General features: G+C 45.3%; 1 protein-coding gene across 2 annotated transcripts; it reads left to right on the top strand.

The window, feature by feature from the left end:
- Positions 1 to 3,474: 3,474 nt before the first annotated feature.
- On the top strand, positions 3,475 to 9,838 carry CLK1 (CDC like kinase 1; the record flags this gene model as incomplete). Of its 2 annotated transcripts, XM_082313285.1 has the most annotated exons (13): positions 3,475 to 3,626; positions 4,847 to 5,004; positions 5,201 to 5,402; positions 6,514 to 6,604; positions 7,039 to 7,105; positions 7,508 to 7,624; positions 7,748 to 7,914; positions 7,992 to 8,086; positions 8,173 to 8,302; positions 8,434 to 8,516; positions 9,109 to 9,188; positions 9,442 to 9,532; positions 9,626 to 9,838. In XM_082313285.1, the coding sequence occupies exons 2-13, from the start codon at positions 4,847 to 4,849 to the stop codon at positions 9,836 to 9,838; spliced, it is 1,494 nt and encodes a 497-aa protein (XP_082169411.1). In that variant the 5' UTR covers positions 3,475 to 3,626. The 2 variants fall into 2 exon arrangements, with proteins under 2 accessions (XP_082169411.1, XP_082169412.1); XM_082313286.1 differs by lacking the exons at positions 3,475 to 3,626; positions 4,847 to 5,004; positions 6,514 to 6,604 and having other exon boundaries at positions 5,361 to 5,402.
- Between the last annotated feature and the right edge of the window lie 1,404 nt (positions 9,839 to 11,242).

The raw sequence follows: 11,242 nt of genomic DNA, 5'->3' as shown, positions 1-11,242 counted from the left end.
GGTACGAAAGAGTAAGTGTTTGTGTCTTTATATAGCTGTTGATCGAAACTAGGTAACCATGGATTTACTGTAACGTGTTTTTTCATCGCTTTTTATTGCACAAACAGTAGGGGGTAAACACAACAAAGAGTAGTGACAAGGAGACTGTGGTCAGGCTTCTAACCAAGAATATCCTGATACGCCCAAAATAATAAAAGATACTGTGGCCAAGATGATGTTGAACAAATAAGAGAGAGCTGTTGTCTGGTCTTACTTGAGACCAAATGTTGTTGGACTCAAATAAGAAAGTCTGCAAGAGGGTACAGAGATACCTGAATATTGACTGGTCAAGAGGAAAAGATAGAATGCATGCATACATATGCATGTGTGTATATATATATTGCTGATCCTATGCTTAAGTCACTTAGTATAGTAAGCATAAAATAAAGTGACAAGCAGGAAAAAAAGAGTGATTTGTGTACACCAAAAAAACAGTTCTCCACCTTGGGCATACTGGGAAAAGCAGAATGTTCTACTCTTCCTCGAAACCTCCTTGTAGATCTAAAAAATGGATTTTGGCATCAGTTTGTTTTCATGAAGCAGGAAAAAATCAACTCCTTTCCACAGAGGTTCGTTTTCTGACTATAAGCGTGAGGGTATATTTCTAGTTCCAACTGTGCATGAGCAACCTGGACAGGAGAGAGCACCCACAGTTCCTGCATCCAACTCCTACCATTCTGGACTTCTTCCCCCAGTCGTCTTTGGACTCAGTCAATATCACTTAGCAAAGACCATTGTCATATATATGCCTTGTTATCCTTGGGAGGTCCAGGTCCCGGTGACTTGCGGTCTGCTTCAGACCAGTATTTCCCACTTTGAGACTTTGCCTCTTAAAATAAAGAGGAGAAATTATTTGCAAGAGAAAGGCAAAGGTATGGCAGGTACAGATAACTGAGGCGTTAATGAGGAGAGTTACTCGGTACCCTCTCTCTGGGACAAAGTTTCTGTACTCTGTGTGGGGTGTTGCTTAAAGCTCCTAGCCCTTTCTCCAGACTTAATACACTTTACCCTAATATTTCAGTCAGTCAGGTAAAGGGTTTAATTTTAGCTCTGTGCTCTTTCTGCCTCTTCCATATAACCAGCGGTAATAGCAGGTAGACAGAAGCATGCAACTGGCATGTTTGGCTGCCACACTGACACTGGTGCCATGCAGAAGGAAGGGCATACTGGAAACTTTCCTACAGTGCAAAGGAACCAATAATTTTAAATGGTGACACCTGGCACTGAACTGGAAACAATTTCAGGTCTATTTTTTTTCCTGGACAAAAAGAAGGCTGTTATATAGAATGTGTGAAATACAGGGACACCAAGCAATTTGCTTTCTGGAGGATACATTAAATTTAGATCCTTTCTTTTTTTATCTAAAGCTATGTATTGAAAGGAGAGTGATCTTATGGGACAGGATTACATCCTAACTTTTAAAAATTGTATTATGTCTGTTTTCCTGTTTGTGGCCCTGCACCTCTCCCAGGTTCTCCCTGCAAACCTGGAATAGAAGGGGAAAAATAATGGTGGGGCTGGTCCCATCCACTTGTTGAAGAGAAAGCACGACAGAGAGTAGGAAGTAGCCCAGCTGTGGAAGCGTGTGATTTTTGTGGGCGGTTGCCGAGTACAGCATATGTGCAATTTAGTTCTTGCAGAGAGTCAGCTGTTGTGTCACCAGCTGCTTGGACTTTTGTGACATGTATAATCCTTTAAATAACAAAAATGTCGCAGACAGTACTGTTCTTACTGTTCTCGACTTGTGCTTTATAAACTCCTTTGTTTACTTCCATCCCTCTGGTCCTTCACCGCAAACGCTACAGCCACAAGGTGAGTTCTGACAAATCTACCCATGCAAAGAAAAATACCTACGTTACTACAACAATCGTGCATTATGACTGTGATGGAGGGTCTCGTCCTGTATATTCTGGGTTGTCTCTGACCGTTGCTGGCATTTTGGTGTTAGAGGTATGTCACGCTGGGAACAGTACCTAGTCTAAGCTGGAGAGCAGTGGACAAAAAGAAAATAATGGTGCATTATCTGTGGGCAGTGACAAACTTGCACGTGTAGCGTACATACTGTATGTTGGTCAGCTGGGGAAATAAAAAAAAAATACAAAGAGGGAGGAGGGTCGTTTGCCAGGGTCGGAAGTTTTGCGGAAGGCTTAGTCCTGCCCAGAATAAAAAAAGCATTGGGGTTTAGGGAAGTGATGTGTATAGGCTGTTGTAGTGTTTCAGGACTGTTTTATCCTTAGATGCCCTCTTTCCACATAAATTAGATTGCACTTGAGATGTTTGAGTGCTTACTAGGCGTTTTGGAGAACCAAATTTGAGGCGTAGTGCTTGGTTAGCTCTGCTGAGGCGACGACTGATGGACGGCTGACAGGCTTGAAAGCTCCTTCTGAGAGGGGTGGTGGCGGAAGGGCCGCAGCAAGGCACGGGGTGGCCAGGGGGGTGGCTGTCGCTTCAGCTGCCGTCGCTGCCGCGGTAGTGAGCAGCAGAGGAAGGGTTGGGTTTGTGGGAGGGTTTGGGTTTGGGGTTTTGGTTTTGGTTTTTGTTTGGTTTTTTTCATTCTGTGGGTGTAGAAGGCTGATCGGTACACTTACTTGAAGAGTTGCATTTAGTTTATTTTACAGTGGGTATTTATGTTGTCCAGACTCAAAAACATGACTAAAAGCTAGTAAAAGATACCATGAGACTTTTTTTTTTTAAAAAAAAGGGCATTCATCTGTTCAGAAATGTTTTTAATGCCAGTGATTTGCAAAGACATCTTTAGTTTGTTAGTCGTGGTCCTTTAAACTTGTGTTGATTTAAAGCTGACTGGGTACACGCTTTGAGAGCTTCTAACGGTTTGTCTAGGGAGGTACAGAGGCAAAAACCAGGCTTTATCACCAAGGGCGAAATATGATGATTTAGCAATTCAGAGTCTCACAAAAGAGAAGCAATCTTCTGGCAGTCATTCTTAAATGAGGGTTAGAATTTTTTTCCTTCCCCCCCCCCCCAGTATAATGTTCCTTGTCTTCCAAAGTTCTTGGCAGGAAAATGTTTGAAGGTTTTGCTTAGTTGCTTTGCTTAAATAGAACTACTTTAACCGAATTACCTGACGGGGCATACAGGGTTACCATGAAATGTCGTGGCCGGGTGAAATGCAGCTGCACCAGCCGGAGCAGCAGAACCGGCGGCGTGAAGGGCTTCCTCACCACGCGGTGAGGTGAGGGGACGGCGGCACCGCGGCCGGCAGGGCCGCCGGCAGCCCGGGCGCCGCGGGGCCCGCTCGTGAGGCGAGGGCGGCCGGAGGGAGCCGGGGCGGCCGGTGTCCCCGAAGGCCGCCGCCCCGCGGGCCTGCTCCTGCCCACAGCAGGGACGGGGAGCCCGCCGCAGGCTGCGGGGCGCGGGAGCGGGGCGTCGCGGGGCGGCCCCGCCCGCCCTGTGACGCCGCGGGTGTGCCGCTGTGACGCGCCGCCGCAGTCCAGAAAGTTCCTGGCAACGCCATTTTGTAGCGGGCTGCGTGGTGAGGGTCGGCGGTGGCGGCGTTGAACCCAGCCGTGGCGGCGGAGGAGAGCGGCGGCTCCCGGAGCGAGCGGCGGCACTCCCGCGCCGCGGAGGTGGGGGCGAGGGGAGGGGCGCTGCGCGCTCGCTGCGGCCCCGGGCCGCCGGGCGGCGGGGGAGAGCTGGCGGGCGGCCGGAGGCGCTGGGCCGGGCCGCCGCCGAGGGGAAGGCGGGGCGGAGGGAAGGGCGCCGCTGCGGTGCGGGGGAAGGAGGCTGTCTCCTGCCGTGGGGGAGGGCGGCCGGTGGCTGGGCTCGTCCCCGCCGGAGCGGGCGGGTCGGGCGGCCGGGGCGCCCCTGTGCCCCCGCCTCCCTGCGGCCGCCATGTTCTCTGCCCGCGCCTTGTTCCGCGCGGAGAGAAAATGGCTTCGGTGGCTTCAGCGGGGGAGGCCGAGCCCCCTCCCCTGGCCCTGCCGCTGCTCGGGGAGGAGAACGGAGCCCGTGGCCGGGGCGGGGGTGTGGCGGGACGCGGGGCCGCTGCCGCCCGGGGCGGGGGTGGGCCCGGCCCGGCGCCCCGCGTCTGCAGTCAGCGCGCTGGGGGCGCGTGGGGGGCGCGGGGCGCCGCGTCCCGCCCCCGTGGGTAGGGAAGCGGCCGCGCGCCGCCCAACCGCCGGGCCTGGGCGCCGCGAGCGCCCGCGTCCCGCTTGGCGGCATCGCCGCTGGTGCCGAGGCCGGGCGTGGGGGCTGGGGCGCAGCCCGTGAGCTGGCACCCATTTGCGGTTGGACACGGCGGTAGAAGACACCTGTAGTGAGGCACTGGTCTGTCCCTCTTCGAGCTAAGTAACTAGGAGGTAACCGAAGTTTGTCATTTCGACGTGGCATTAGGAGTTCTCCGGGAATCTTGAGAAAGAGGCACGGTAAAAGTCTATGACGAGCTCCTTGAAGCCTTTACCAGCACGGTGGGCAGTATCCGTGTGCCCTTTTGAAGTACACGGAAGCCTTCGTTCTTCCTAGCATTTGCACCCCGGGGTGCCTGAGCGGCTTTGCAGAAATACGATGCACAGGATGTGTTTAGTGTCCGAGCCACGATGCCCCTTTTTAAAATCTTTTGTAAGAAGGAGGTTATTGGTTTATGTTCCCCTGTCAAAAATGGTTAATTATTTGAAAAAGCTCTTGAATTAAAAAGTAACGTGGAAGAAAGAACAGAGAAAAAATGAAAATCGGGTAGTTGAGGAAAAAGACAATCTTTATTATGGTGTTAATTTGATAATTGGTGGCTTTGAAAATGAACTGTTCGTCTATGGGATGTAGTTCAAAGAGCAAAATACCTTTGTTACAGATGCGGCATTCCAGGCAAACTAATTACCCTGACTGGGATAAAAAAGAAAGTCCGGATCGCAGAAGATGCGAGAGTGCTAATAAGAGAAAGAGGAAATCCCTAAGCGGTGCGCAGGAGAACAAGCACTGCAAACATGATCTTTCTAAACTTCCTGACAGGTAAACGACTTTCTGCCTTCGACATCAGCAAGCGTATGTTTTAAGATTCTGTTATTCTCATCGGGTCATCTGATAATGTATTCATTTTTGAGTTGGAGATATTTCAAGAGAGATGTCTTACAGCTTAAAACAAAAAGCTGTCTTGGTGGGGTACTAGAATGACTTTAATTAAGGTTATTTGATCCTTTGTTTGTAGTACCTGTCCAGAAACCAAATCTGTAAATGAGAGAGACCACCACGAGCGACGCTATGTTGAAGAATACAGAAACGAGTACAATCAAGGATGTGATACTGGGCATCACAGTAGCAAATCGTCAGGTCATAGTGGGACAAGTAGTTACAAAAGGAAATACAAGACACATCAAACTACCTGTCATCATCATCATCATCATTCACAGGTGGTGTGACCAAATTTAATTTAGGATTTTTTTTATTTTAAGAAGATAGATTCTCATCTGGGCAGTAGTAATTGAGCGTGGGGGTTTGGGGAATTCTGTCGATAATAGTTTATTCCTTTAGCTAATATTAGCCGATTATTCTTTTTGCTAGGATTTTATTTCCTTCAGTGAAAATGTGTAGTTTGTAGCTATGCTTATGATACCGCAGAACATAGTCTTGCTATTTGTTCATTGGCTATATTTGAGCAGATTAATGAATAATAACCATCAATTGGAGTACTTGAAATACAGGCATCACTTTCGTGCCTTCAGAATTTTTGTTATGACGAGCATTTATTTCAGCCCTACTCAAAAATCCAAGTACAAGCTTTTAAACTTACTTTTGACTAAGTAGCACTGAAATAGCAAGGAGATAATGTCAGATTTTTACTTTTTTAAAAATTTATTTAGTAAGATGTTTTAAGTATTGCTGAAGAATCTGTAGAATCAGATATGTATGATGTCTGCCCACTAGCAGGGCAGTTTTTCTGATCTTTGTTATATATTTAACTCTTAAAAAAGCTGAAGATAGGATTTATAATTTAAGATCTTCAGCTGAGACAGCCTAAAGTAAATGTATATGCTATTTATGATTTTTAAAAAACCAAATTCTTATCAAATATTCAGACCAGTGATTTAACCTCGACTACTTAAGATGGGTATTTTAATTTGGCCACAAGGCTATTCTTTAAAAATATATATATATATATATATATAAGATAGATAATTATTAAATCCTTTTGCTTAAAAAAAAATATGGGCACTGAAATCCTAATGTAAAATTCAGTGAACCAATCTTTTAAAAGAAAAACAATTGTGTTGTAATTTTTTGTTGCCTTGCCACTTTGAGTATCTCATCTGAAAATCTGTTCCTTGCCATGTTTTTCTCCTGTAACATAAACTATGTGCCCTGTGAATTTCCGGGGACTGAATTTGAAATTGCTCCTGCCAACCGTTTGTGGCCTGGCGTGTATCTGAATGCCTGAATATCTCCCTGCTGAATGAATTTCGTATTCTGACCTGAATTCACTCGGGTTTATTGATTGGCTGGACGATCTTGGTGCCGTTCCAGAAGAGTCATCGAAGGAAAAGATCCAGGAGTGTAGAGGATGATGAGGAGGGTCACCTGATCTGTCAGAGTGGAGACGTACTAAGTGCAAGATGTATAGAATATTTTTCAAAATTTATTAACTTTTCAGATAGAATAAGTTCTTTTAGCATAAGATGTGAGGGGGCTTTGGAAGTCTTTTCTTTCTGTCTTGACTTTTTTTGTTTGGGGGTGGGCATTGTTATTCTTTTTCTGTAGACCTTAACTTAAATATGTTTCTTTTTTCTTTTTCCCTTTTTTCCCCCCCAAAAAATAGTAAATGGAGTTAATGAACCTACTAGAATGAGCTCCCTGTAAATGTGCCTTGATGAGAGTTGTCCAGTAACATCTCTCAGACTAGATATTTACAATTTAAAGCAGCACAGTCTAGAATAATCTTCAGTGCTAGTACTTAGTCTTTTTGTTTGTTTTATTTTTGTTTGTTTGCTTGTTTTTTTAATAGCTGAGTAACTTCACAACTTCTGTCACTGAGAGTTCTTTTCTTTATAGATGAGATTGTTGCTACTTTGGGCGAAGGTGCTTTTGGAAAAGTAGTGGAATGCATCGATCACAAAGCGTAAGTCTTTTTAATTAAATAAATACATGTAATTTTTCTTCAAGCCGACTGGAGGCGGCTTGTCATCTTTGACCGACAGTCGGGTTAGGCTGCGAGATGTGGAAGTTTCTCCAGTATTAGCCCAGCGTACATAAATACGAAGGGGAGGTAAATGGGGCTTTTAACCTTTAAGACTAATACAGATATATAAGGTATCAAGTACGTTCTCAAAATTCAAAGATTAAATTTTAGTTGTGTTTGTGCATAGATGAACCTTGGTTATATTAAGTCAGGATGTACTTTTAAAAAGGCCTCTTCTGAGAAGGTTCCTATTGTTACAAACGTGTATATGGTGATACTTACTGAATACTCTTAGTTAAAACTACTCTGTGTTCTAATCGCTGGTAAAACCTGTGTTTTCAGGGAAGACAGACATGTGGCTGTGAAAATAGTCAAAAATGTTGATAGGTACTCGGAAGCAGCGCGTGCAGAAATCCAAGTGCTGGAACACTTAAATGCGTCGGATCCCAGCAATACGTAGTGAGTATACAAAGTTTTTTGGCTTTGAGACTTCTGTGCTGTCCTTCTCTGTAACGTATGACGTACGTATCTGAGCGTTACGCAACTTCCTGTTGCAATTCATGCGCTTTCCTGCTTTTGCAGTCGCTGTGTCCAGATGTTAGAGTGGTTTGAGTACCATGGACACGTCTGCATTGTTTTCGAGCTACTGGGGCTCAGCACCTATGACTTTATTAAAGAGAATGGCTTTCTGCCGTTTAGGCTGGACCACATTAGACAGATGGCCTATCAGATCTGCAAATCTGTGAACTGTAAGTCTGTTTCTTCTGTTGCTTTACTTGTTCGATTTTCTTCGCAGCATTTGCTAACTACATTTGTTATCTTGCAGTTTTGCATATGAACAAGTTGACACATACAGATCTGAAACCGGAAAATATTTTATTTGTGACGTCTGACTACGTAGAAGAGTATAACCCCAAACTGGTAGGGTGCTGTCCTCTCCCCCACCGCCCCCTCGGCCGTTGCCTGGGTTGGTTTGGTCACTTGCATCCCACTGTGTTTCATTTCAGAAATGCGATGAACGCACGTTAAAAAATCCAGACATCAAAGTCGTGGACTTCGGGAGCGCGACGTATGACGACGAGTATCATAGCACGTTGGTGTCTACAAGACATTACCGAGCTCCTGAAGTTATCCTAGGTCAGTAGGAGTCTGTTAGGCTGATCTTTTGCATAAGATTTTTTGTACGCTATTGAACGCAAGCGTTTCCTGTCTTGCTCGAGCTGTTGAACTGCCTGGTATCAACATGAACCTTCTGCATCTTTTCACAGCGCTGGGATGGTCACAGCCGTGTGATGTCTGGAGCATAGGCTGTATTCTCATAGAATACTACCTCGGATTCACGGTATTTCCGGTAGGTAACTGTGACCCTCAGAATGACGCAGCGTGTATAATGTCCCCCAGCTTGGTGAAAGTACACTGCAGAGAGCTGGGGACTAAGAGGAGTGGTCTGTGCAAGGAACTAAGCTGCATTTCTCTGTCGTGCCACGTTGAAGAGAGCAGAAGATGTAGACACAAAGGAACTTCCTCAGCAGAGTATTTCTACAAGTTGCTTTCAGTAAACATTTTGGCAGCAGCGTGATAGGAAGCATCACTCCGTTAACATTTGTAATTTACAAGCCACGCTAGCAGCAGCTGTAGCTTCATCTGTCACCATCAGCAAATAGTACTCAAATACCCGCGTTCTGTCACCTTGACAGCATTGCTGAAACTTGAAATTATGAACAAAGGGGAAAAAAAATAAGGCAGTGTCAAGGGGAGAAAAAAACCTCCAGTAGATTGTAACTCATTTCAGGAAACAGATGACTACAGCCTCTCTTTTTTCCTTAATCTGACATTGATTAGTGGTTGGAGGGTACAGTAGAAAAATGAAGTAAGGATAGTGTGTGCTGCTTGGTGACTTCCTCTAGCAATGAACAAAAATGTCCGTCTTCATTTCCCTCCAGACCCATGACAGCAAAGAACACCTGGCAATGATGGAGCGAATACTGGGGCCTTTGCCAAATCACATGATAAAGAAAACCCGGTAATTACATTTTTCCGTACACGGGACTGCTGTAGTTTTATCTTAAATATTTTCAGTTTGGTTTCATAGCAAATTTTTTAAAAAAAGCTTAATAAACTCGGATTAATCCTTTTGCTTTATTTAACAAGCTGGCCGCTCTTGTGGAACATTCCCAGCTCAGTTCCCAAGTTGTGAACAAACATGCTGAGAAACTTCTAGCGAGGGGACAAAACAGAATCTTTGAATAACAAAACCTGTGGTCTCTTTGTTTAAGGAAACGCAAATATTTCCGTCACGACAGGCTGGATTGGGATGAACACAGTTCTGCTGGTAGATACGTCTCAAGGCGCTGTAAGCCACTGAAGGTAGGCTGACAGAGGGAAAATGCTTTTGGGGAGAGGAGCTTTAAGTGCAACTACCAGATTACAAAAAAGCGTTTTGTTGTTTTCTTCCTGAAGGAATTCATGACCTGCCACGATTCTGACCACGAAAACCTCTTTGACCTCATTCAAAAGATGCTGGAGTATGACCCGGCCAAGCGCATTACTCTGGAAGAAGCACTGAAGCATCCTTTCTTCTTCCCATTGAAACGGCAAAAAAGGGGGCTGTCTCCTATAGCTGAGCAGGCTGACGCAGATGTCAGTCCACCAAAGAAACATAAGAAATGTTAAATTATTGTGTACAGTTATTTTGTAAATGTCCTATTTTGTATTATGACTTTTTGGATACTGAAGTTTAATCCAGCTGCTGCCATAAAACTTATTTAAGAAAAAGATACTGATGAACCTGGTTGCCTTTCCTCAGTCAATAAAAATCTTGGGACAGTTGCACTTTTAACATGTGGGAAAGGGGACCCTCTACAGAGGGTATTATTTTACTTGTGTTTTATTCAGCTGTCATGGGAATAGCAAAGGACCGAGGGCTGATTTTTGCCCTTTAGTGTGACTGATGCTTCCTTTCTGGGTAAGAGAACAGAGACAGCCCTTGACATTAAGTGTAAGGATGGCCTTTATTTGTTTAAAAAAAAGTTACAAAGTGAGGAAGATCACTGTAGTATTGAACAGATTGCATTGTGATCACCTATTTTTTTTCTTTTTTTTTTTTTTAATTTTAGTAGGTGTACTCTGGTTACCAGTATTTCAGTTAATGCTCATTATTAGCTTACAACAGTATAGACTTCACTCTTTTACCCAATCTTTCTTGAATTGTGACCCATCCTGAGAATTTCCACTGAGCGAATTCAGAGTTCTGGGGAGCAGATAAAGGGTTTGGTTTACCATGTCAACTGCCAGCATAAAATAATCTCTAAGCTTCAGGGGGAGGGGGGAGGGTTTTGTCCGCCTGACCTTCCCGCAGTCCTGCCTTACAGGGCAGCACAAGCAAGCTGCCCGCCCCGCCCCAGCCCTGCCAGCAGCACAGGCCAGGGCTCTGGGAAGCTGTCCGCTGGGCAGCTTCCGTGTGGAACATCCTCTCTTCCGCGAGAGGAGAGGCAGCAAGGCTCCCCGGGACCCGACGGCCAGCGGGCTCAGAGGTGCCGCCCTTCGCACCCCACCACCGTTACTGTTCACCGAACAGCTGCTCTCCAGGAGGACACCGAGCTCCCCGGAGCGGGGCAGCCGCCTCACCCAGCACGTGGAATAGAGGATTGCTTTATGCTGGAGGAATACTAAAGAGATGACAAAGTCCTTGGGGAGATGGACAACCGCCTACGACTGGGGTTACTTGGATTGAGTGTCACACCGAGTTACCACGCAAGCCATGGCCTCTTTGCTTTGGAGGCTTTTCACCGTTTAATTTGCAAACAGAACTGCCATAAATCTCATTCGCCATATCATGTCTGCTCAAATATAGATAGAAAACCCAAGGGGTAAAATGGATTTCATTGTGGAAGGCCTTAAATTACATTATTACAGTAGAAAATACAGGAGGTAGAATATAACTGAAAGGACAAATGCAGGTTAAGAGTCAAATCTAGAATAGCTCCTGTAAGCTACTTAAAACATGGTTTTAAAAACTAAACCCAGTATTTCAATAACTATAGAAAACAGTTAAAATAAATTGCCATGAGAGCCCTT

The sequence above is a fragment of the Platalea leucorodia genome (genome assembly GCF_965183815.1).
Source record: "Platalea leucorodia genome assembly, chromosome: 5".
NCBI lineage: Eukaryota > Metazoa > Chordata > Aves > Pelecaniformes > Threskiornithidae > Platalea > Platalea leucorodia.
The sequence above is the reverse complement of the archived record's forward strand: the minus strand, read 5'-3'. Positions and strand labels throughout refer to the sequence as shown.